We start from the raw sequence: 25,794 nt of genomic DNA, 5'->3' as shown, positions 1-25,794 counted from the left end.
AATGGCTCCAGTAGGAAAGGAAAACCAGCAAGTACCTTTGCCCTTTCCAAAGACCCTTGACAAACCAGGTTGGAAGGAAAACACTTTGCTGGCTGCAGGCACTTCGAGTAGCAGTAAGATCCCGGTGCTTTCCAAAAGCAGACACCCTCCAGAGTGGAGACAATCCCAGCCACAGGTGAACATGATGGAATCACTTTTGACTTAGGCCTGTGTGGTTTTGAGTTTCTGCTTATGTTTGTTTTGGTACTTGGCTGTATGTTTCTTTATGAATTAATTCTATGAGGCTGTCCTGTTCAAAACAATTCTGGGAATTGTACATATTATAAACTGACATAGTTTAAAAAAGTGATAACCCAGAAACTAATACACAATAAAGGAGAATATTTGTAGCTGAAATGAAGGATCGTTAGTAGTTTTCTTGCAGACATTTTGAACCCCAAATTAGATAACATGATCAGTGCTACCATAGTAAGGAGTGGGCTTTGTTCTCACTTTATAATCTAGTGGCTTGCCCTGTCAGTGTTGATGGGGGGGTGGTCTTAGTGGGGGTTTGTGCTGTTTATATACAACCTAACAAACCGTCAAGGAACTAACCCCATAACAAATGAACTAACAACCAGACTATTTACAACCTCAATTAGATATGAGTAGACCCACGACTAACGACCGTCCCTCCACGAAATCACAGAAAACGTATCAAATAGATATTTACAGACGTTCTTTTGATCGTTCGAGTCTCTCTTGATTCCTGGTGAGTTGAGTAACACAGTTCTTCCAGAAAACACATATCGTTTTAACCCAAGGTCTGGATAAAAAGCCAGGTCTTCAAGACAGCAGAGTTGAGGCTCAAACTTTCAGGGGCATGCTATTCTATTGAGCAGGTTCAACGATAGAGAGGGCATATCATGATGGAACTGATTTTAAAATGGAGCAGAAAGAGTTGGAGAAAGGCAATTCCTCAGCTAGGCTGTGTGCCTTGAAGGTATTTATAGATCAAAATGAATACCTTGAATTGCACCTGGAAGTTGCACGTCTATCATCATTGGGTCAGAGATGGCTTCTTGAGGAGGTAGCAGTTAATTACCATCTCACTCAAAGGTTCTTTCACTATCTCATGGACCTGATTGCGCACCACCTTCCAGACACCCTTATCAGGAGAGGCATTGATCTAAATGCCAGGTAGATGAGTTAACAGTCTGAAGAATCCTGTTACTTTCTTCAGGAATTACTGGATGAAACATCCAAGTAAACAGGACAGACTGGTGCCTCAGTCAGTTTGCATGGAGCCCTAATATGGGCTCTTACCCTTGTTTTTACTTCATTTTTCTTCAGTGGTTCTCTAGGTGTGTCTTGTCATTTCATTCCCTGGAGCTTCTTAGAAATTCAGGGAACCCCAAGAGCGATCACATAAAAGCAATCAATCCAATACCATGGTTATCTACCAGTTTGAATGCTGGGCCCAGGCTTGATTGGTTTCAAATAACAGCTCAACTTTCCTTATGAATAGTCTGGCCCAGTTTTCCACCATATCTCTCCCTGTCTGTCAGAACTGATGTGAAGCTATGAAGGGGTGCCTTTCTTCAACTGAGCTTGTGGCTCCCCGAAGGGAAGCATGTACCAGTGATATTTCTATGAAGCAAATGGCCGGCCTTGATGGCTTGCTCAATGGCCTTCATGCAGAGTGCTTTTCTTTCAATATTGTGGTGCTGTTTCTGTACAACATTTAGAATGGGGTGACTGTGTTAAGCAAAATAATGCTGCTTTGTACATCTTCAGTGTTACTGTACATTGCTAATGGTTTTGGATATATTTTTTTCCAGCTGAGTAATTTATACAACATAATTTAATTTGCGTGTACACACACACATATTTACTTTATAGTTATAGAGCAGGGGTGTCAAACTCAATTTCATTGAGGGCCACATCAGCATTGTGGTTGCACTCAGGGGGCCGGGTGGGTGTGGCCAGGGTGGGTGCAGCCTACTGGGTGGGCATGGATGGAGTGGGTGTGGCCTACTGGATGGGTGTAGCCAGCTCTACATCGTTCACGTCAAGGGTGCCTGTGGGGGCCTGGGCAGGAGTGGGATAGATCTGAGGGTCTCTGGCAGAAGGGGGTGGGACCAGGGCAAGTGCCAAGGCATGGCCCACTGGAGGAGCCTCACTGTTCCTCTCAGGCCATGCCAGGGGGGGGGCTTATGGAGCTAAGACTGAATGCGTTTCAGCATAGATGGCCACCACAAAATTGTACATTGGCTCCCAGCTGGCCTGAGCCAGGGCCAAGGCAGAGGGGGCCACTCCCTCACTGTTTCCAGGATGGCTTCACGGGCCACATGAAACCACTTCGCAGGCCACATCCGGCCCGCGGGCCTTGTGTTTAACATGTCTGTTATAGAGGAATGAGAATCCGCTGTGAATGGGGTGGCTATAAAGGTAGTAAAACAAATAAATGTTGCTTGGGACACTGTCCTTTGGGGTTCTGTTTCAGGCCCCAGTTGTTCACTGAAGAATAATGTGGTCAGAGTAGAAGAGCCACCAATATAGGAGCGGGAAACCTGGCTTTAGGCTGATTCTGCTCTTCTCCAACTAGGGCTACCACTAGGGCACGTTTTTATAGGAAGACAGCAGTAGCCTGAGTTTTTTAATCCTCTTGTTTTCTTCGCAGCCATGTTCTTTCAAAGCGAGGACTTACGAGATGTCTCATTCCAATCCAGTTCTGGAATTGGCAGTTGGGTTAGCCCCCAAGACCCCTACCAGAGAACCCTTATCAGAGATGCAGTTAACCACCCCCGGTTGTAGGAATGAAGGTGATGTGTCTCATGGCAAAGGTATAAAGATTATTGTTCCGCACCCATCCTCCTGGCCTCCTATAATGGCATGAAGATCTGGCACAGCCAGTTGTCGTGAGCCGCAACGGAAGTGCATCATGCTGGAGGTGGCTAATGGGTTAAGACAAGATTCCACCTCACCCTCATGTGCACCCTGCTCCCTTCCTCCCCATCGTTTAATTGTAAATTATTACTCTCATTGTTTATCGCTGCAATGTTTTATTGGCTTTTAATGTTTGTAAGCCACCTGGAGCTGGCTCTAGGTGAGATGAGTGGCAAACAAGTCTATTTATTTATTTACTAGCTGTACCCGGCCACGCGTTGCTGTGGCTCAGTCTGGTTAAATGGAAAAGAAAGAAAAGAGAAAGCGCACGTTTGTAAAATGTTTAATTTCACAATGCTTGTGGGTATGCTTTTACGTCCAACAGATGGTGCTGTTTTTCAAAAAAAGCATGTTTTTACCTGTCACAGGTGTGACATCTATATAATAGTAGGTATATAAAAACACGCGCGTATTCAAATGCAACGTTGTGTCAAAATTTCAAAGCAATCAGTGAAGAACTTTCAGAGATTTAAGATTTTGAACAAACAAACATTTACATTTTTATTTATATAGATCAGGGGTAGTCAACCTTGGCTCTTTTATGACTCGTGGACTTCAACTCCCAGAATTCCTGAGCCAGCATAGCATAGCTGGCTCAGGAATTCTGGGAGTTGAAGTCCACGAGTCATAAAAGAGCCAAGGTTGACCACCCCTGATATAGATTGAAATGGATCAGTTTTTGTACACCATTTTAACTTGATTGAATGAGCCGTCACTTGATAGAATTCTGGCTGTCTGTTTAGGCATTGCAGGCAGCTAACTTTGGATGTGATGGATTAGTAACTTTAATTTAGGGGATGGTATTGTTAAATTTCAGCTCCCACTGATACAGGCGGTGTTGCTAATGGCTGGGAATTATGGAAGTTATGTCCTCAGCAAAGTTTTGTGAGTCGCAGATGTCCTCCTGCAGTGCCAAACCATGCCTGAATATAGAACAAAGGTCTCAGGATCTTTGTTCCTGTGCTTGGTAATCCATGGCTTGTTGGGTTGTCTGGAATTGTGGTTAATCATAATAATGACAGGTGGTAATAATTTGAATCAACAGCATATAATGCAGTACTAAGATTTTTTTTAATGAGGACTGGTTTGTAATTAACACTAAGTGATAATGGTAACTTCACATATGGCTTGTTGTTATGGATGAATCCACTGCTGCTGTGTGTCAACTGCTTTAAATTATCCAGATCAGTCTTGAAACTAGGTGTTTTTTTTGCATGGATAAATTATCTCCTTTTCTGCTCTTTAACCATAATAAAGGTTTGATTTGATTTGATTTGATTCCCTTCTGTTGTGACAGAACATACTTGGATTATGTAGCTCTTATAGTAGGCTGTGTGGTTCATGTGGAGCCTGTTTTCAATTGGAGATGAAATATTTTTTTAAAAAAATTAGTTCTTTCTCACTCTGCATTTAAGTCCAGCTTGGGAAAAATGGTGCAGATTTCTAGGGACTCTTTTCTTGATATCTGGTATAATTAATTACTAGAGGCCTTTCCCCCCTCCCCCCCGAAACACAATACCGTAACTGTGTGGCTAATGCAAATCCCAATTTTCCTTGCAGAAGTGAACACAGCCGAGTTTGTGTCTGATCCAGAAGCTCTTGCCAGCATACTATCCAACACAGGGCTGACTCACCAGACGGTGAGTGCAGCCCACAAGCCCAGCCTAGCCCAGCGAGTTCCTCTGAAAGGGAAGAGAGCACGGTTTACCAGCATTGGGGTAAGTCTCCATCACGGGCAAGAATTCTGCTGGGCTCCTTTGTCTTCTGTGTTCTGGTCTACTGAGTTAAAATGGAGCAGTGCAGATATCCAGCCAGGCACCTCTTGTAGTATTTCAAAATTAATGGTGGCCCTTAATTGCTGTTATGGTTCAACGGAAAATATGATAATCATCATCTGGAGATGTCCATGGAGATTCTCAGTCATCCAGGTCATGGTTGTTCCCAAGGTGCTTTTTCAAAAGGCAACTAGGTTTTGTTTTTCATTGAAGACTTCTTCACTTCTCATCCAAGAAGCTTCTTCAGTTCTGACTTCAGAAGACTTCAGAACTGAAGAAGTTTCTTGGATGAGAAGCGAAACATCTTCAAGGAAAAACAAATGTCCAGTTGCCTTTTGAAAAAGCACTTTTGGGACGAGCGTCTGAAGATATATTACCTTAACTATTCTTTTTTCTCTCCCCCCTTTGGGTTTATTGTGTGGGATGTTTATAAAAGTTCTAGTTCCAGCAAAATATCAGTTGGGAATGGCGTACATATGCAAGAATTCCTAACTAGGTTCATAACATTGTCATGATTATTGATAAACCATCAGCTTGGTTTTTCATAACACGTAATGCTAAAGCCAGACAAATTTTATTTTAATAAAGCATGGTGTGTGAACCCAGTTATGCATGCACAACTCTAGAATTAACACATCAACACCCCCCTCCCCCACCTCCGGGGTTATATTTCAACCCTGGATTGCCCAACTGAAGCTGTCGATGTTCTGTCCGGAGGTTGTTTAGATCTGGATGGAGAAGGATTGACTTTAGCTCAATCCTGAAAAGATGGAATGGCTATGACTGTTTGCCCTCCCCCCCTCCCCAATTGGGGGTGTTTTCATCAGTGATTTTAGATGGGACAGCACTTCCCCATTCAAGACTGTTGCACAGTTTGGAAGTATTCCTGGACTTGTAGCTACCACTCAAAGAGCAGGATCTGTAACCAGGAGGACCTTTTCACAGGTTTATCGTGTGCACTGGTTGGATCCTTTCTTCAAGTTGGAGGCCCCTTAGAACAGCCATTGATTTTTTTTTCTAAATTTATTTTTTTATCCTGGCTTTATTACTTTATCAGTAACTCAAGGCAGCGAACATATCTAATATTCTTTTTCCTCCTATTTTCCCCACAATAACCCTGTGAAGTGAGTTGGGCTGGTCACCCAGTGGGCTTTCACACCTAAAGAGGGACTAGAACTCATCGTCGCCGGCTTTCTAGTTCAGCACATTCACCAATGCGCCAGCCTTGCTCACCTTGTGATTGAAGTATTCTAATGCGTTGTACTCAGGGCTACCCTTGAAGAATTTGCTGGTTCAAAATGGAGCGATATGAGCAGTAAGAAGCACTTCTCACTATTCTTCCTCGTTGGCTTTTAGGTGCAATTCAAGGCATTGTTTATTACCTATACAGCCTTTCGTGACATCCAGCCTGGCTATCTGAGGGACTTCTTCTTGTGCCATATCCGTTATCGGACATTGGCGATCATGTTGGCAATCCTGTTTTTATCAGCAGCCGCACGAAAAAGGGCTGCTGAATTTTGTCCAAACCAGTCCCTTAGATTTTGAAGCCACGATGTTCTTCTGCCTTGACCTCGTTTGCCTTCAATCTTTCCCTGGAGGATTAAATGGAATATGCCGTATTTTTCTGGGTGTCGCATCACATGTCCGAAATATTCTAACTTTCCTTTTTTAATTGTTTTGATGATTTCCCTTGGCTTTCCCAGGTGGCTTATCACCTCCTCGTTTCTGATCTTGTCAACCCAGCTTATACGTAACAGCCGCCTGTAAATCCACATTTCAAATGCTTCTAGTCTCTTCAGGTGGCCTTCTGTCAGAGACCAACTCTCTACTCCATAGAGCAGGATAGAACAAATATAGCATCTGACAAGCCTGATTTTCAATCTTAGGCTTATGTCTGTCTCCAATTGTTTGTCTGGTATTTTGCCTGCCTAGAATTTTCACGCAGACTGGGTACACGTCAGGTCCCCTTTATTCAACGTTGCCTCTTTATGGGACCGAGGAAATATGCCTTCTGTGCCGCAGTCCCTGCCCTCTAGAACAGCATTCTGCAGAGAGATGAATGGAGTCACTCTGCCAGGCTTCAGGAAGAAGGCTTTTAAAACCTGGCTTTGTTCTCAGGCTGGAATTTTATTCATTTGATTTATTAAATTGATTTATGTAGCTACTCATCTCGCAAAAGGTTATGTTTGTCTGGGTTGCCTTTTTTATGTTTTTGATGCTTTAAAATATTTCAGCTGTGTAATTGGATTTAGTAAGCCTCCCAGAGTCTACTAGAGTGAGTGGACAGCCAAATGAGATTAATAGATAAGTATTCTGTTTACTGGGGAAGGATTCAGCCCATCCAAGCTTCGCCCATCCAGACTGCGTGCACACTTTGTTTTCTTTGTGGATTCTGCTTGCCGTTTTCCTAAACCTAGAAAAAAAAAATTGTGGTTAGAACAGAGGAAAAGTAGATTTAACTACATAAATAAAATCCTCAGTCCTCAGCCTTTTCACTGGTGGCTCTCCCTTCCTATGGACTATTCCTCTGGAGATAAGATTGGCCCCCACCTTTTACTTTTCTGGAAGGGCTAGAACAAGTGATTCTTCAGGACCCCGTACTGATACCGGAGCCAGTCGAGTGGCTGGTTCAATTGTGTTTGTTGCCACTGTGGGGGAGTGCATTATGGGTTTCTGTACTGTGGACTTTTAATTTTGTAAGCTGTTCAGAGTCGCCGTGTTAATGCAGCCCGTCCTCACTTTATGACCACAATTGAGACCAGAATTTCTGTGGTTAAGCAAGGTGGTTGTTAAATGAGTCACATCCAGCTTTGCAACCTCCTTTGGCCCAGGGTTGTTAAATGAGCCGTTGCAGTTTTTAAGTGAATCATGAGGTCATTAAATGAGTATGGCTTTCCCCGTTGACTTTGTTTGTCAGAAGCCAGCTGAGAAAGTTGCAAAGGGCGATCACATAACCCCAGGAGGCTGCCTCTGTCCTCCAACACACACACCAATTGCCCAAGCACTCAAATTCTGATCATGTGACCTGGGGAATGCTGCAATGGTTGTGAGTGTGAGGACCGGTGGTAAGTCACTGTTTTCAGTGTTGCAACTTTGAACAGTTGCTCAATGAATGGTTGTATGTTGAGGACTGCATGTATACATTTGTTTAATAAATAAATATTAGAGGTACCTGGCATCCAAGCACTGTCTTTTAAAAATTGAATTTGGGTGTGTGTTCTCTCTCTGTAGAAGGCCCATACCTCCCTGGATACAGAGGCTCCTACAGTGAACCCTTCTCGCACGTCCCATATCTCCATGTCTGCTTCAGCAGGTATGACTTATTTTGGATTTCCCTTTTGGGGAAAACAGTCTTTCGTCGAACAATGTCTTAAGATTTATTCACGGAGTTCTCGTGATACAATTAACTGGGACTTCGAAATATTTGAAGACCATGCTTACAGGCCTTGGAAAATCGATCTGAAACCCCTGATGCTGTGTTATCCATTTGGTTGTTTTTTTTCTTGTCCCCTCACAGATATAGATCGCCCACAGTCTTTGCGCCTTGCCTTGGATACCCAACAACTTAAAACGTTGTCAACTACACTCAAGAACTGGAAGCCTGGGGTGGGTAGTTGATTTTCTTTTCCGCGTGGAAACATCAGCCAAAAAAACCCCCACAACCCTTTAAAGTAAGGAAGTTGCATGGTCAGCGTCAGTCTCTATAGTACAACTAACAGAGCTTTCATTTAGTAAGACTAACCCAGCAGTTTTCTTGTCGGTGTTGGATATAGTATTATAAAGTTCTGTATTTTCTCTGCATCTAAATCTCTGGCCCATGATATCAGAGATGGGCTGGTTCAGGCAGTTTTCAAGAAGAGTATTGCTATAAGTTAGTTGCAGACTGTGAAGAAACAAAGGGATAATCGGAGGTAAGGCTTTCCGTTATTGTTTGGCCCCAGAAGAATGAAAAACGGTGTACAGGGAGTCCTTGATTTATTATCACTGTTGGGCTCGGAGGTTTGTTATAAGACCGAGTGCCCAAAAACTGGCCTCGCCCCACTCCACCCCCTGCCCTGCCCCTGCTCCACCTCCACCCCACCTGCCCACAGGGCCACTCATCGCCTCCAGGGCCCGCCACAGATCGCCCAGCAGCGCCATGGCAGCCACGTTCTCTGCCCGCGCCCCGCAGCATCAGCTGTGCGCGATGGGGTCTGAGGGCAGAGTCTTGTCTACACTGCCTGGCTGCCATGTCCTTGGCTGCACTGCTCCGCATGGGCCACACTCAGGGGCGACTGGTGGTGGTGAGGGGGTCACGGGGGGAGGCGAGGCTGGGGCAACAGCACGTGTGCCCACAGAGAGAGCTCCGAGTGCCGCCTCTGGCACCCGTGCCATAGGTTCGCCACCACTGTTATAAGGCGTTGTGACCAGACTTGTGACTGGTGACAGATTTCTATTTTATGACTGCTTTTATGAGAGTCATTAAGCAAGTTGCTATAGTTAAGTGAATAATTTGATGGTTCAGCAAATCAAGTAATTCTGAGTCCAGCTTATCTAATGGGCCTTTTTGTTTTATTTTGTTTTGAAAAACAAAAAAAATTCACAAAACGTGATCACATGATTCTGGGATGTTGCAAAGGGTCGTAGATGCAAGCCAGTTGCTAAGTGCCCAGAATACAGTCACATGACTGCAGAGGTGATATGGCAGTCGTAACTTCAAGTTTGGGTCATAAATAACTTTATAAATTTGAAGAGTCATTAAGTGACTGGTCGTAAGTCAAGGACTACCTATATAAGCTTTCTTTTGGCTTTAAAGTCTTACTTACAATTTTTAAATTTTAATTTAATTTAATTTTTTATTTCATTTTATTTTTTATTTTATTTTATTATTTTATTTTTTATTATTTTATTATTTTATTTTATTTATTTTATTTTATTATTTTATTTTATTATTTTATTATTTTATTTTATTTATTTTATTTTATTTTATTTTATATTTTATTTTATTTTATTATTTTATTTTTTATTTTATTTTATTTTTTTATTTTATTTTTTATTTTATTTTATTTTATTATTTTATTTTATTTTAGTTTAGTTTAGTTTAGTTTAGTTTAGTTTAGTTTAGTTTAGTTTAGTTTAGTTTAGTTTAGTTTATTATTTTATGACTGCCCACTTACTCTCAGCAACTCAGGCCAGCTTACAAACAGAAACCTTTCTATATAACCTCCTCCCAGCTCTTCAAACCTCGGTGATGCCACAGGGTCCATCAATAGGGGATGCTTGGGAACTATATGTGCGTATATTTGTCCATCTCTATGTACACACATACACACATAACCTATACCAGTGATGGTGAACCTTTTAGAGACCAAGTGCCCCAAACCTGCCCCCCTGTCCCCGCTCCACCTCCCGCCCTGCCTGCTCCACCCCTGCCCTGCCCGCCTGCAGGGCCACCCATCGCCTTCATGGCCCAGGCGGCCCTGCAGCGCCATGGCAGCCACACCCTGTGCCTGCACCCCGCAACATCATCTGCGCGCAACGGGGTGCAAGGGTTAGGGTTAGTCTTGTCCCTGCTGCCCGCCTGCCATGTCTTTGGCTGCGCTACTCCGTGTGGGCCATGCCTGGGCTTGACTCTCCTCCGGGGGGGCTGCTGGTGAGGGAGCCGCAGGGGGAGGCAGGGCTGGGGTGACAGGACGCGCGCCCACAGAGAGGGCTCCAAGTGCCGCCTCTGGCACGCGTGCCATAGGTTCGCCACCACTGACCTATACATACAGTATATACCATATATACCCACTGTCCTTTAGGGTTCAGCCTCAGGCCGAAATTATCAGTTTTGTTTTCAGGCAACAGAGTGAGCCGTGTAGCCAGGAATGTCAAAAGAGGCAAAGATTTGCCTGCAAAATGTGTTTCCAAAGAGGAGCATACAGAAGAGCTGGTCAAAGCTGGTCCAGGATTGAAGAGCTGGGTCAAGGTTGTCAGCCATTTCAAGGGTCTAAAGTTCAAGAATTAAATTCATACACAAGGAATCCCACACAAGCCAGACATTGTTTCCAGCAAAGAGAACAGAGGTGACCCAAGTCTCTGCAGCAAACTATTGCTAGTCAGAAAGTTTATCCAGTTGCCTGGCAAGAGACCTCATAGATTTCCTCTGTTGTGCTCTCCTTTCTATTCATCTGGTGCACTTTTGGCATCTTCTGATAAAGCCAGCTGTTCAGAAGGTATTTGTGGTTGATCTGCATCTGATTATATTTGGCTTTGCTAAGTGAGGTGCCGCTTGACTGCCCCCGATATTACAATCTTTTTCTGCCACAGTTGAGCAAAGCACCCACAGTTGCTAAGCCAGACATCATATGACTGAAATGCGACCTCCTGCCAGCTTCCCCATTGGTTTTGCTACGCCTTGACCGACTTTCTAGTGATTGCTACTATTGTAGCTTGTCTCTCTAGTCTTGTCTTGACCTTCCCTGGAACCTCCGGAAGATCAGGTCGGGGGACGAGTTCGTCCTCTAAGATATGGTAAAGTCTGTTCACTGACAGGTCAGAAAAGAATTTTTGGAGGTCACTACTTACTGGACGTGACATACCTCGTTCGACAACCACTGGTTAATTGTCCTCCCTGTTAGGAAGTTTCTCCTTAATTCCAGGTCGCTTCTCTCCTTGATTAGTTTCCATCCATTGCTTCTTATATTGCCCTCTGGTGCTTTGGAAAATAATTCGACCCCCCTCTTCTTTGTGGCAGCCCCTCAAATACTGAAATACGGCTATCATGTCTCTCCTAGTCCTTTTCTTTAGACTAGCCAAACCCCAATCCCACAACCGTTCTTCATATGTTTTAGTCTCCAGGCTTTAATCATCTTAGTCGCTCTTCTTTGTGCAAGCCAACTGCCATATGCCCAGATCGCAATCATATGACAATGGGGAAGCTGCATTGGTCATAAATGTGAGGACTACTTGTAAGTCACTTTTTCACAGAGCTGTCATAACTTCAAAAGATCACGAAACAAATAGTCAGTCATTAAGCAAGGATTACCTATATGTGTATGCACCTGCACACATTCCAATGTATACTTTGTGTTTGTGTAAACAAACCCTGTGTGGGCACAGACAAATATACCATGTGTTTGTTCTGGACATTATTATGGGAACTGCCATGTTCTGTCTATCTGCAGTGTGTGGTCTTGATCTACTTGCTCATTTTCTTGTCTGCGTTGGGCTTCGTACGACCTAACGGAGTAGCGTTGAGGAGTTGTTGCCATGTGGCTCTAGCCTTTGTTATTTGTGTCAGGTGGAGATGGCAAAGGCCAACCAACCCACAAAGACCGTGAAAGGGGACAATTCAACATCCAGTCTGGAGGCAAAACATCCGAGCAACGTTGCTGGGGGCAATCTGTCAACGCAAAGGTGAGAAAAGAGCCAATTGCACTGGAAGCTGTTCCCTTGCCATTTGTTGGGGTTTGGGTAGGTGGATTATGATTTATAATAAATAAAATCTTGGTAGTTCTGCTTGCTACAGATAGTCCTCGAGTTTTGTCCGTTCGTTATCCGTTCGCAGTTACCGTGGCCTCAGCCATTGTACTTTACAGCTCGTAAAGTACTTCTGGCTATCCTAAAAATGACATGCTGTGTACTCCTCATCCAGTCACATGACCACATTTTGGGCACTTGGCAACCGGCTCACATTTTTGAGTGGTTGTGATGTCAGGAGAATGGATTCAGACTTAACAACTGTGTCATCCGCTTAACGATTGCTATAAAAAGTATTGTAAAATCAGGTCTGGTCCCGTGAGTGCCTTGACGTAACGTCTATCACAACTTACATCTGAAATTTTGGTCCCAGTTGTGATTTGTATGGGGTATTTTTAGAGCAGGCCTGTTATTTAATTTGATTTTAGAACAGAAATTTGTGTATATTTATCGTGGTTTTTATTATCGCCTGTTCACCGCCCTGAGTCCCGTAAGGGAGATAGGGCGGTATATAAAATCAATCAATCAATAAAATAAATAAATAAATTCCAAGTCGAGGGATACCTAGATGGTTTCTCGGTGACTGAATTACCACACAGGGTGCAGCCTGGCTTAATTTAACCTTGAGTATTGAATAATTTATTCTGAATTACATGATTTTTCACTCCAGGTTTTTAAATGAGGGTTTTTTTGCTCCCCAGAGAGGAGGAAGGTATTTTCACCTTTTCAGTAAAGAGGAAAAAAGGGTTTTTAAATTCCTACCTCTGCCTCCTCCTTCCTCGCGTTATGAATTGCCAGGTAAATCCACAGTAGCTCCGATGCTTGTAACTCTCTGTTGCTTTTGCTCTTAAACAGCAGCTCGGCTGGGAGGAAGGAAATCACAGGAACCTCTGGGAAAGGTGAGTGACTGCTTTCTTCTCTATGATCTAGAGCAGGGGTCCCCAACCCCCGGTCCGTGGACCGGTACCGGGCCGTGGCATGCCAGCAACCGGTCCGCACAAACAAAACCCCATCCACGGGATGCAGGCAGCACATAAAACCACGCACCCTCCGGTCCACGGAAAAACCTCTCGCCATGTAACTGGTCCCTGGTGCCCAAAAGGTTGGGGACCTCTAATCTAGAGCCATGGGGAAGAGTCTCTTGTCTTTTTTTTGTTTTGGAGTATAGCTAGATGTGCCCTCTATGTCTGCCAATACCAGTGAGATAGCGCAAATCAATCCGTTAGTGTAGATCAAACAGTATGGTTTGTTTATCTTTCAGCAACAGTGGGTTTGACCCAGTTCTTGCCTCCATCTGACACTTGTTTTATGGCCCATTTGGTCTCCATATTAAAAAAAACCCGTCCTGCTCAACGCACAAAGCATTCGTACGGAATAACATTCTTCAAAATTAGATAAAGATGGTATAGGTCAGGGGTAGGCAACCTTGGCTCTTTTATGACTGGTGGACTTCAACTCCCAGAATTCCTGAGCCAGCCATGCTGAGGGGAAAGGGAGAGGTTTCCAAGCTGAGCCATGCTGGCTCAGGAATTCTGGGAGTTGAAGTCCACCAGTCATAAAAGAGCCAAGGTTGCCTGCCCCTTGACTTACAATAATTCATTTAGTGACCGTCCAGAGTTACTGTACAATGGCAGTGAGAAAAGTGACACGGCAATTTTTCACACTTACGACCTTGCAGCATCCCATGGTTGTGTGATCGAAATCCAGACACCTGGCGATTGATTCATATTTATGACAGTTGCAGTATCCAAGGGTCATGTGATCATCTTTTGCAACTTTCTGACAAAGTCAGTGAGGAAGTCAAGATTCAGTTAACAACCGTGTTACTAAATTAAAAACTTCCAGTGTTTCACTTAACACCCGTGGCCAGAAAGATTGTAAAATGGAGCGAAACCCGCTTAACAACGTTTCATAAGTCGAGGACTACCTTTATTGATGTTTCAGACGATATTTGCTGCTTCTTGATGGAGACCAGCTTTTCCCAACCTGGTACCACTCAGACGCATTGGAGTTTAGCTCCTTTAATTTCCCTCCAGCGGGGCCTTGATTCCCATGGTACCTGTTTAGGGAAACCTGGTATAAAATAGGACTATAGGTAGTCCTCAGGTTATGTCTAGTCATTCATCAACCATTCAAAGTTACAGTGGTGCTGAGAAAAAAGGACTTATGCTGGGTCCTTAAACTTGGAGCCATTGCCGTGTCTTTATGGTCATGTGATCAAAATGTGGGTGCTTGGCCTGCACCCAACCATTGCAGCGTCCTTTGGTCACATTCTCCTGCACTGCACCAGTTGCCTTCATTTCAACTCCCCCATCTGCCTGTTTCCCTGTCCATCTCTGCAGGGGATGAGAGAAGCCTGAGGTCCTTGCCCAGGGGTAGGCAACCTTGGCTCTTTTATGACTTGTGGACTTCAACTCCCAGAATTCCTGAGCCAGCATGGCTCAGCTTGGAAACCTCTCCCTTTCCCCTCAGCATGGCTGGCTCAGGAATTCTGGGAGTTGAAGTCCACAAGTCATAAAAGAGCCAAGGTTGCCTACCCCTGTCCTTGCCTAACAATCACAGCTGGGGCTGCCAGGAATGCCGTCACTAAAAAAAGTGGAGCCACATAATGTTTTACTTAATGACCACTTTGCTTAGCAAGGGGTACAAATTAGGTCATGGTCCAAGGAAGATCTGTAGTTCAGCTCAAGCTGATTTGAGGGCACCCCTTATCTTCTATCCTTACAGAGGAAGTGTTCACGCCAGACCCAGCAGCGAAAGCAAGCATCCTTTTGAACATAGGCTTGAGCCAGTCTGCCCATGGAGCCATGGGCAAAATGAGCCTGGCCCAGCGGGTACCGTTGAAGGATGCTCGGAAACTGTCAGTAATGTGTGACAATATGCAGGTGAGCGACATCAGATTTCTTGGCTTCCCTTGGTAATCCTAGATCAGTGATGGTGAACCTTTTAGACACCAAGTGCCCAAAANCTTTTGAACATAGGCTTGAGCCAGTCTGCCCATGGAGCCATGGGCAAAATGAGCCTGGCCCAGCGGGTACCGTTGAAGGATGCTCGGAAACTGTCAGTAATGTGTGACAATATGCAGGTGAGCGACATCAGATTTCTTGGCTTCCCTTGGTAATCCTAGATCAGTGATGGTGAACCTTTTAGACACCAAGTGCCCAAAAACCACCCTGCCCCCCCGCCCTCCCGCAGGGCCACCTACCGCCTCCACGGCCCGCAGGTGGCCCTTCAGCGCCATGGCCACGCCCTCTGCCCACGCCCCGCAGCATCATCTGCGCGCGACGGGGCGCAAGGACAGAGTCTTGTCCCTGCTGCCTGGCTGCGATGTCTTTGGCTGTGCTGCTCTGCGCAGGCCGTGCCCGGGAGCGATTCTCCGGGGGGGGGCTGCTGGTGAGGAGGGGGCCACGGGGGGGAGGCGGGGCTGGGGCGATGGCAGGTGTGCCCACAGATGCAGTAGGTCACCTGTCTTGCATACGTACACCTTCACCTTCTCCTAATCCTGTTGTCTACAGGTAATCTTCGCTTTACAATAGTTCATTTAGTGACTATTCAAAGTTAACAATGGCACGGAAAAAAGTGACTATTGACTAACGACCATTTTTCCCACTTACGACCATTACAGTCTCCCCATGGTCACGTGATCAAAATTCAGACGCTTGACAACTGATAGTTATGACGATTGCAGAGTCCTTGAGGGTCATGTGTGATCACCTTTTTTGACCTTCTGACCAGCAAAGCCAATGGGGGAAGCCAGATTCACTTTACAACTGTATTACTAACTTAACAACTGCAGCGATCCACTTAACAGCCGTGGCAAGAAAGGTTGTAAAATGGGGCAAAGCTCACATAACAAATATCTCGTTTAACAATGGAAATTTTGGGCTCAGTTATGGTCGTAAATCAAGGAATACCTGTAATTGTTGATAGGTTGCTAAGTAGGTTTCCACCTATGAGGAGGGGCTTTAATCTGTGGTGGCTGTTGGGCACTGACTTTGTTTCCTGTCCCTAGGGGGAAGGTCCCTCTCTGTCCCAGCCCCGCACGAGTGTGATGTCAGCAGGGAAGTACGGCCGTGTGCTCTGCCGTACTACTCCAGGCCCTAAAGGTACCATTTACAGAGGAGTGGGAACTTCATTTCAATTTTGGAGCTTTTCGTGACTACGTCTCTCTGATTTCTCACTTCTCTCTTTGCCTGTTTTGCAGGTCTAGCTTCTGGAGCTCAGCAAACTACCACAACGCTTAAGAGGTGTTCCAATGCTGAATGTACACCTTATGGACTAGCCAGAAGAATTCCTATTACTAGCTCTCAATCCTTGGTTTGTACTTGAGGCAATGCACTTGAGAATATCTGAACTGTATCCCTAAAATCTAGCCGGTTCTTGATAATATCTTGATGCTTGATAAATCCAGATATATTTAGCACTGTTGGGATCTTGGAGGCTAAGATATCCTTTATTACTTTGGTTCATATGTAAGATGTGCATCTCCACTCCCGGCCCATATTTTATGAAGGCTAAAACAATGTTTGCTGGCTTTTTGTTAGTTCAGGTACAATTCAACGTTGATGGCTTTTAATCCATAAAGCTTCTTTCTCTTGAAACTAAATATGTTTGCCTTTTTCTCTATTGTGGGTGGGAACGTGTGGCCCATTAGAGTTTGCTGAACTGTAAGTCCCACCATCCCTTATTACTTACTATGCTGAGTGAAACTGCTGGGATTTGTAGTTCACATCCCATGTATGCATTGCCCCATTCTGTATAGGCTTATCTGCAGAATTATCTTTGGGTTCTCCTTCATTTACACTTGCCTTTAAAAGGTGTGCAGGTGTCAGAAGGTGGCAGATGGTGACGTTCTAGTTATGTCACTTGCTCAGTGATACTAAGCTACCACCGCTGCTTTTAGTGACAGGCCCAAGTATTTCAGTTTCTTCATGAGAAAGTCTATAATATTTTCCATTAGCTGTGTACAGCTCACACCCCCATTTATGACCGTCCAAATTAATGATGGTTCAAAGTTACAATGAACTTGGAAAAAGTGACTTACCATCTGTACTCGCCCTTACGACTGTTGCACCACTCCCACAATCACATGATCTGTTGGCAACAGACTCGCATTTACGATTGGTTGCAGTGTCCTGGGGTCGTTAGGTCATGATTTGCAACTCTTTTTTTGCCAATTTCTGGCAAAAAATGCCCACTGGAGAAGCTGGGTTTGCTTAATGATTTCTGGATTTGGTTTACGACCACATGATTAGCTTCACAGTTGTCATGGCAATGTCATAAAATTAGATCTGACTCGACTTGCAACAGAAATTCCAGTCCAGATTGTGATTTTAGGTCAAAGATTACCTGTAAATCACTGGAAAGTGATATGCCATATCTTTTACTGTTGAAGCTATCATCTCTAAAGGGAAAGGCAGAAGAGACTAAAACATATCAAGCTATCCTACAGTAAGATGGTCTGCGTGGCTCAGAACTGCATTTCTGCAGTGCCATAATTGGATGCATGCTCAATGTGCTGTTATCATTGAATAATGACCCGCCACCCTTGTTAGATCTGCCCCTTTTGAAGTATTGTCTTGCAGTTCTCTGTGATTCCATTCAATCAGTCTCTGAATACTTTTCTCTTGTATTGGATCAGCGTTGCTCACCCTGGATACGCCACCGTACACCTGTTTCTTCCCGTACGACGGACAAAAGGGTGGGTACCCGTCACTTAAAAAAGACATAGCAATGGAAAACTAGGCAACTGTCTGATTCTGCTTCTTATAGCCAGGGAGACTGGCTCACAAGCTGATCCAGCTTCCTCTATTCCATGGGTGCCAAACTTGATCGTGTCACATGATGTATCGTGGTGTTTTTTGCCTTTGCGGAGCCGGGGTAAGCGTGGCCTGCACGTGACGCATCTGGCCCGTGGGCCGCCAGTTTGACACCCTTGCTCTATTCCATATGTTAGAGAGGAGGCAAACCTTAGATTAATCTTGACCTCACAAAACATAGTTTAGCATTTTTTCTGAATGGGGTGTCCATTACATGCCACAGTATCAAAATGAAGGTGCATCATGACATCATCATATAAATTTTGCAATTACCAACTTGCACCATAATGTTTGATACAAATGTATAAGCTACATCACTTTTCTGATGTGTATTGTCAGATATATATGTCATTTGTACCCTGGCAGATACCTATGGATGAATGCTCATGTGTTGGTATGCATGATCTTGTGGCAGTATATTGTATCAGCTGGTACATGTTTCTGTAAGAAAAATTAGTGTTTTGTTCTTTGGGGAAGTAGCATTTTTATTACTTAAATTTGTAATTTAAATTTGTATGCCAGACTATTTCCAGTGACTCTGGTTGTCTCACAAGTTTAAAAAAAAAAACCCACAAGCTTGATCAAATCAATAATTATCTGCCTCTATATATTTTCCACATCAAAGAATTGCTTCCAAAATTTGATTCTTGTTACTGTTGCCTGGTTCAGAGTTAATAAAATCACTCTGCATCTATTTCCTATTTGGGCGCTTCACCTTTTGGCAAATGTAAGCATTCCGACTATGAATGTGCTTTCAAAATTTTGGTTTTAAAGATATTTTAGTAAGTTTTCACTAAGAACTGGTTGTAATGAGCCATTCATTTCTGCCCTTGAATTTGTTCTTTTCAGGTCAAATTTTTAGACAGAGTCACTGGACCGACGGGAGCTGTTGGTTCCAAAGAGGAAGATGCCCCTGTGCCCTGGGTAAGTGTACCTATGGCAGTGATGACGAACCTTTTAGAGACCGAGTGCCCAAACCGCAACCCAAAACCCACTTATTTATCGCAAAGTGCCAGGGCTGCATCAGCACTGTGGTGCCCTCGGGGGGACAGGGAGGCGCCTCTGAATGCTGCCTCTGGCACGCAAAAAGCGGGGGCGCAAAAATGGGTCACCGTTTTGCAAGGCCCCAAAATGGCCGCTGCCGTGCCGCGGGGTGCAGATACACGACACTGTATGGTTGGTGAGGCTCCTGCTCCGGGCGGTGGTGGTGGTGGCCTGATGGACCTGCTGCTGCTGGTGGTGGTGTGTGTGCCAACAGAGAGGCCTCTGAGTGCCGCCTCTGGTGCGTGTGCCATAGGTTCGCCACCCCTGACCTATGGCAAATAATGGTGTTGCACAAGTGGAAAACATGCCTATAATGAGGGCTTGGGTTTCTCAGGTCCCAGGGCATCCAATCCTCCTACCACACGGCCCAAAGTTCCTTGAACAGTTCAACAATTTTTCTTACTTGTATCTGCCGCAAGTACAGGTAGTCCTCGACTTACAACAGTTCGTTTAGTGACGGTTCAAAGTTACAGTGGCATTAAAAATGTGACTTGTGACCGTTCCTCACAGTTACGACCTTTGCGGCGCATCCCCACGGTCATGTGATCAAAATTCAGAGGCTTGGCAACTGGTTCATATTTACGACCATTGCTGTGTCATCTTTTGCAACCTTCTGACAAGCAGAGTCAATGGGGAAGCCCGATTCACTGAACAGCTGTGTTATTAGCTTATCAACGGCAGTGATTCACTTAACAACCGTGGCAGGAAAAATCATAAAATGGGGCAAAGCTCACTTAACAACAGAAATGGTGGGCTTAATTGTGGTCATAAGTCGAGGACTACCTGCACAGCTTTATTATTATAGAATATGTCACGGATACGAGATACATAGATGTTCATTTATGCTTTGCTGAAAGCCCAACCAGATAACTCTTGATTAGGGTTAGTTAATTAGTTCATTTTACTTAGAAATAATCATGTGATTAATCTAGAGCTGTCAGATATGCTAGGAGGGCCAGTACAGCATTGCTTGTGTTTTGTGGTACATCATCTGTTGTTTATTCTTTCCACTTTACTGGTGTTGCAAGTTATGACATTCTTGGTAAACACGATTTCTGAATTTCTCCTAGAAAACTAAAACTTGTTAAATGTAGAATTTTAGCCTGTAAATTTGCTCAGTATGCACCTTTTTATAAGCTAAATGTGCCTCTACAATAATTTATTTTGAAGACCTTTCTGGCTTAAAAAGAAAGATTGTGTTCCTAAAAACTGCATTTTTGTAAAACCAGAAATAATATAAACAGAACCGGTTCTTTTGGCAGGCCTGGCAAAAGTGTAGCAGCTGTGCTAGGATGCTTGCTGGGGCTGGGAAATCATTGCCCAGGCGGAAAATGGACCAGACAGAAAATCTTCCTCATGTTTCTGCCTGTTCTTGACAGCCTTTTGGTGGGGATGTGTTTCAGAGGAAGTGATGTGACATTTCCCTATCCACACACACACAGGGGAAAATAGCTGTGCGCCTTTTTGATGAGGAAATGGCAGCATCGTTGAAGAAAGTGCCAACTGTTCCTGCGATTACCAAAGAAATGGAAAAGCTTCAGGTAGGCAAAGGAGTCTTAAGAGTGGGGAGTGTGGTTGTTGGGTTGTTTTTTTTTTGTAGGAAGGAGTCTTAAATGGGGAGTGTGCTGTGTGGCGATTGCAAGTAAAGTCTGAGATGACAGAAGTGGCTCCTGGAGGCTGTAAAGCTGTGGCCTTTCTCCAAAGGCTTGGACCCCAGGCCCGCAGAACGGCTCCCCAAAGTGATGCTCAGTGGTTATGTTGTAGCTCAGGATTCTTCAAACTTGGCCCTTTTATGACTTGTGGACTTCAACGCCCAGAATTCCTCAGCCAGGCACGCTCAGGAATTCTGGGAGTTGAAGTCCACGAATCATAAAAGAGCCAAGGTTGCCTACCCCTGGTATAGTATCATGCTCTAGAGGTCCTCTGTAGAGAACTGCAGCTCGTCTGTCTCTGAGACAGAGAAGTGAGTCCAGTGTGGATGAGGTGGAGCCATGTTGCTTGCTAGCTGAGCCGATGTCTCCTGTGGATTCTGACCGGGGCTACCTTTTTCCTCACAATTCTTTTTTTTTTTTTTTTTTTTGTAAATTTTTTATTTTTTTCCATATAATTCAACTTTTTCCTCACAATTCTTTTTTTTTGTGTAAATTTTTTATTAATTTTTCCGTATAATTCAACTTTTTCCTCACAATTCTTTGCGCTCTTCTCCCTCCAGCGTGTTGAGTACCTTGCCCAGCTCTTGCAGCAGGAGATGGACGGTCACATTGATTATGAGGAGGCCCCTTCACTAAAGAAATTGCACAAGTGCTTGACAGTTCACGGCTCACCAACCCTGGCGGCTTCCAAGCCCGAACTATCTCCTACGCCTCCCCAGGATCCTAAGCCAAGCTTGTCTGAAGAGGCTCCAGACTTAACTGTGACTGTTACCTCTACACCTACCTCCACCCACACCACTTCCAGCCAGCTGCACGTCTGCCCCAGCCCCTCCCTGCAAGAAGTTAGCTGCCCCTCATCCGGTGCAACGAGTACAGGTGAGGCAGGAAAGACAGCTTGAAAAAAGGCTCTGTGGGCAGTGGTGGTTAGGCACTTTTCAGGAAGGGAGATATTTGGTGGCTCCAGACTTTCATCTGCCACAACAAGAAGCTCTAGAGCAGGGTTCTCCAAAATGGCTGGTAGAGGAATTCTGGGAGTTGAAGTCCATAAGTCTTCAGGTTTCCAAGTTCGGAGACCTCTGCTCTAGAGCTTCTTGTTGAAATTCAGCTCATAGCACTTTTCAATGTCTGAGACATGCTATTTAAGAAATGTCCTGACTTGATCATGGTCCATGGACAGCAAAACCTCTGCAGATAGGCCATAGGTCAGGGATAGGCAACCTTGGTCCTTTTATGACTTGTGGACTCCAACTCCCAGAATTCCTGAGCCAGCCATGCTGAGGGGAAAGGGAGAGATTTCCAAGCTGAGCCATGCTGACTCAGGAATTCTGGGAGTTGAAGTCCACGAGTCATAAAAGAGCCAAGGTTGCCTACCCCGGCCTTAGGTCTTCAATTTACATCTTAAGGTCTACTTTCAGGACAAGTGGGATTGGCCAGAGATTATTAGAGCCAGGTCCATAGGTTAAAAACAAAGTTTAAACTAAAGATTACAGATTGCCAACCGAGCACCCCCTTTCCACTGGTGACTGGAGAAACCAGCTGAGAGTACTGAAGCAGTGCCGTCTGGGCCGTCTGTCAGGAAGAGCAGGCTGCCTTCTGAGGCATATATTTGGCAGTACGACAGAAGGGCTCCCTTACAGTTTTTAAGCCTTCTGACAGGGATCCTTTCTCCACGGCTCCCTGTGGGAACAAATGACAGGGCCAGAAAGATCCTCGAAATCACTGCAAGGGACTCTGAAGCGTTATGAAGGAATTGAGGGCACAGAAGGTGATTTTCTCAAAAGACCTGGCCCAGGAAAAGAGGACAAAATTCTGGAAGTGAGCAACTGTAGTTATGCATGCAATGACAACAGGGTTGCTTGAAAATGGGATGTTTTTCCTGAAATGGATTCCTGGCAAGGGATATTTTGTTCCTTATGAGAACCGGGAAGGATGTATTGGGAAAGTGTCTTACAAATCTAATCTGCTGGGGGGGGGGGCTTTTAAATGGATCCCCATGAGAGAGAAATGACAGACCAGAAAGTAGCCTGAAGAACAGTAATCCAGGAACCTGCAATTTACCAGGAGCATAAAAAAGTTAGGAAGGACCCAAAAACTATCTATAATCAGCCTGGGTTCATGCCTCTTTCTGTTTTGCCCCTGTAGGTCTTGCAAAACAACGGTTGGATCACCTCCGTACTGCCCCCCTTCGTTTCCATGAAGCCTGCCTAAATGACGAATGTGCCTTCTACACTTCTCGCCTTGCCTCCCTGACTCGGCCCTCGGCGCATCGGTGCCAAGAGCCGGTGGCAAAAATGCTGAACGCTCACGATACCATGGTAAGATGGAGTTAGCTTTGTTGATGTGCGCTGGGCGGGTGGCAAGGCAAAGTTACGTAAGCCAAAAGCAGCTACTGATGTTCACACAAAATATTCGGTTGAGAGAAGGCTCCATGTTGGACCCTTCTTTGAAAGTATGCTGTAGCTCAAGGAATGCCGATCTCTCCCCTTCGTGCATTTGTGTATTATGGGCTACGCTGCCATTTTTCCAATGTGTGAGTCTGTTTGTTGGCCCTCCAGTGCTCAAATTCAGAGGATTTGTATATGGGATGCCTATACAAAAAGGGCTGAACTTTTTATGCATGTTCCCACAATTTTGGATTGAATGTGCTGCTTAACCTGAGGTATTTTACTCATGAGATGAGATTTCCCCCCTCCCCTTTCTTGGCCTATTGTGAGGGCCTCAAAACCTGGCTCTGCCTAATGGGAATGCTCCATGTTGGAGGCGATCATTGGATTAGGAAGAAGATCCCCACTGCACCCTGTAATATTTTTTTAAAACTTGTTTAATCACTGCTTATTTAATATTTGTTTTATTGTTTTGCACCTTTGCTTTTTTATAAGGATTGTAAGCCGTCCAGAGTCACTTAACTGTGTCACATAAATTTAATGAAATATAATAATAGTTTTTTAGTGTGAAAAGGATCTATTTCTGAGAAAAAGTGAGATGCCAAAAGTATGTCTGTTTTGCAGAATTAGGGTCTCCAAAACGTACAGGTGTGTGTGCAGAGGGCAGAGCAAGTGCATACCAGAACATCCTTGGCATGGATGGGGAAGGCATGTTCTGAGATGTTTTCTGTGGCCACCAATAACTTCATATTAACCTTTATTTGAAGACGGGCTCATTCTTCAAACAAAAGGCTATAGGCTTGCTCTTTTCTACTTAGGCCGGATTGCTATTAAACTGCTGACATTTTAATTGCTGTGTTTGCCTGACTGAAATGGTGGCCACTGGCATTGTTGTTCAGCTTGCTGTTGGTCAAGATTGTCCATCTTTTTCTTCTCTGTATCCCCTTTATTTGAAGCTTATCAAGGCATTGAGTGGGCTGTTCGTGTAGGTTGTGTTAAGTGTCTGAAATCTGTAGCTGATTTGGTGCCGTGTCTTATTTATTCAGAATTAGTTCGGGGGTTTTTTGGACAGGGGGCAAGAAAGAGAGCCAGTTTGGCCTAGTGGTTAGAGCACCAGGCTAGAAAGCAAGGGACCATGAGTTCAAGTCTTGCCTTAGGCATGAAAGCTGGCTGGGGGATCTTGGGCCTGTCACTCTTTCTCAGGCCAACTCACTTCACAAGGTGGTTGTTGTGGGAAAAATATGAGAATGAGATATGTTGTTCACCGCTTTGAGTAAAAATAATAAAGGCGGGTTGAATTTTCTAACAGTTTTTTTTCCATGAGACACACTTGTGGATTTTTCCTTTTATAATTTTTAGAAATACTTTTGTATGCCATAGTAATTACCACTTATATGTAATTTTTGGTAATATAGCGCTTTCAAGAAGTTATCTACTTTTCCCCTGAGGCTAAGGCAGGGGTGTCAAACTGCCGGCTCGCGGGCCGGATGCGTCATGCCGAAACCGCGCCCACCTTATTGCCGGCAATGGAAAAACAGTTGCGATACGTCACGACACGTCACGTGACATTGCGAGTTTGACACCCCTGGGCTAAGGAATAAACTTAGTTCTTAGAGATGAAGCAACTGTTATCCCACTTCAGGAGATGTTCTTGATCAGATGTTGTTAGAAGCTTGATAATGGCCAATGAATATATATATCTTTGTTAATACTTTTGCTCTCTCTCTTTTTAATCAGCACTTTACACCCATCTCTGCAACTGCACTTCTTTCCCCACCTTGAGGAAGAAAGGACTCCACTCTCCTGAAAAAAAGGAGCCATGCCACTGTTTTGGGGTTGGTGGATGGAGACAGAAGCACTTGGCAGTTGTGAAAAGGGAAGAGAAACAGCTGCAAAAGCCATTCTGTCAAGGATACACTAATACTATATAAACAGGGTTTTTTTATGTAAATAATATATAAACAGTTTTTTTAAATAAACTAACTGTAAAAGAGTTGCCCTGGTTTCCCCCCCCCCCCCAAAAAAAAAAACGGTACGAGAAGAAAGCACGGAATTTGTTCCAAATTTACATTCCTGTGAAATAGCCTTGCCAGATTTTATTACAGGTGCTTTTTATTCACATGCCTCTTACTGTGTTTGTGAGGGGAGGGAACCTATCACAGGTAACTGCTGCATGAAGGGAGTAAAAATTTGATTTGCACATTTTGTGGACTAATACTAGTACTGAAATAGAAAAGTAAAGGGCCAATAGCCAATCTTTCTGCCTCCATTTTTTCTTCCTCATTGGTTGTAAAGTTATTTTTTTCAGCACGGTCATACTTTTGAACAGTCGCTGACTGAAACAGTTGGTAAGTGAGGACCACCTGTAGTCCAATTGCATGGTGACAAGGGCACAATATTGTTGTTGCAAAATCCTTCTCAGAGTCTGGCTGCCATCATCCACCAGCCAAAGCTGGGCAATGGTTTCCACCTGCTCTTCCAGTCCTAGCTGTAAAGGCATGAGGATCCTCAGTTCATGGATCTGGTCCCTCGTGGGAGCCGAGTCAAGAAACCCCTTTCAACAAATGGCAACTTCATCATTCATCCGTTTGTCTCATCCAAGCTCCAAGTGCTCAACAAAAGGAAGGCATTTATGTGGCTAGGATAGTGATGATACGGTATCATAGTCTGGCTCGGTAGATGACTTCTCCCAGCAGCTTCAGGTAAATATTAAGTACAAATGGTACGTAACAGCTCTGAAAAGAAAAGA

General features: G+C 44.4%; 1 protein-coding gene across 1 annotated transcript; it reads left to right on the top strand.

Annotated features, from left to right (window-relative positions):
* TROAP (trophinin associated protein) lies at nucleotides 1–24,982 on the top strand. Its single transcript, XM_029285435.1, has 17 exons — nucleotides 1–175; nucleotides 2,663–2,825; nucleotides 4,489–4,646; nucleotides 7,935–8,016; nucleotides 8,221–8,309; nucleotides 11,968–12,083; nucleotides 13,002–13,045; nucleotides 14,874–15,031; nucleotides 15,097–15,231; nucleotides 16,159–16,252; nucleotides 16,351–16,463; nucleotides 17,788–17,847; nucleotides 18,815–18,889; nucleotides 20,452–20,550; nucleotides 21,222–21,537; nucleotides 22,804–22,976; nucleotides 24,783–24,982. Exons 1-17 carry the CDS (start codon nucleotides 2–4, stop codon nucleotides 24,825–24,827), a joined length of 2,094 nt encoding a protein of 697 aa, XP_029141268.1. The 5' UTR covers nucleotide 1; the 3' UTR covers nucleotides 24,828–24,982.
* The last annotated feature ends 812 nt before the right edge of the window (nucleotides 24,983–25,794 follow it).

The sequence above is a fragment of the Protobothrops mucrosquamatus genome, unplaced genomic scaffold (assembly GCF_001527695.2).
Source record: "Protobothrops mucrosquamatus isolate PMUCROS unplaced genomic scaffold, P.Mucros_1.0 scaffold1677, whole genome shotgun sequence".
Classification (NCBI taxonomy): Eukaryota; Metazoa; Chordata; class Lepidosauria; order Squamata; family Viperidae; genus Protobothrops; species Protobothrops mucrosquamatus.
The sequence above is the reverse complement of the archived record's forward strand: the minus strand, read 5'-3'. Positions and strand labels throughout refer to the sequence as shown.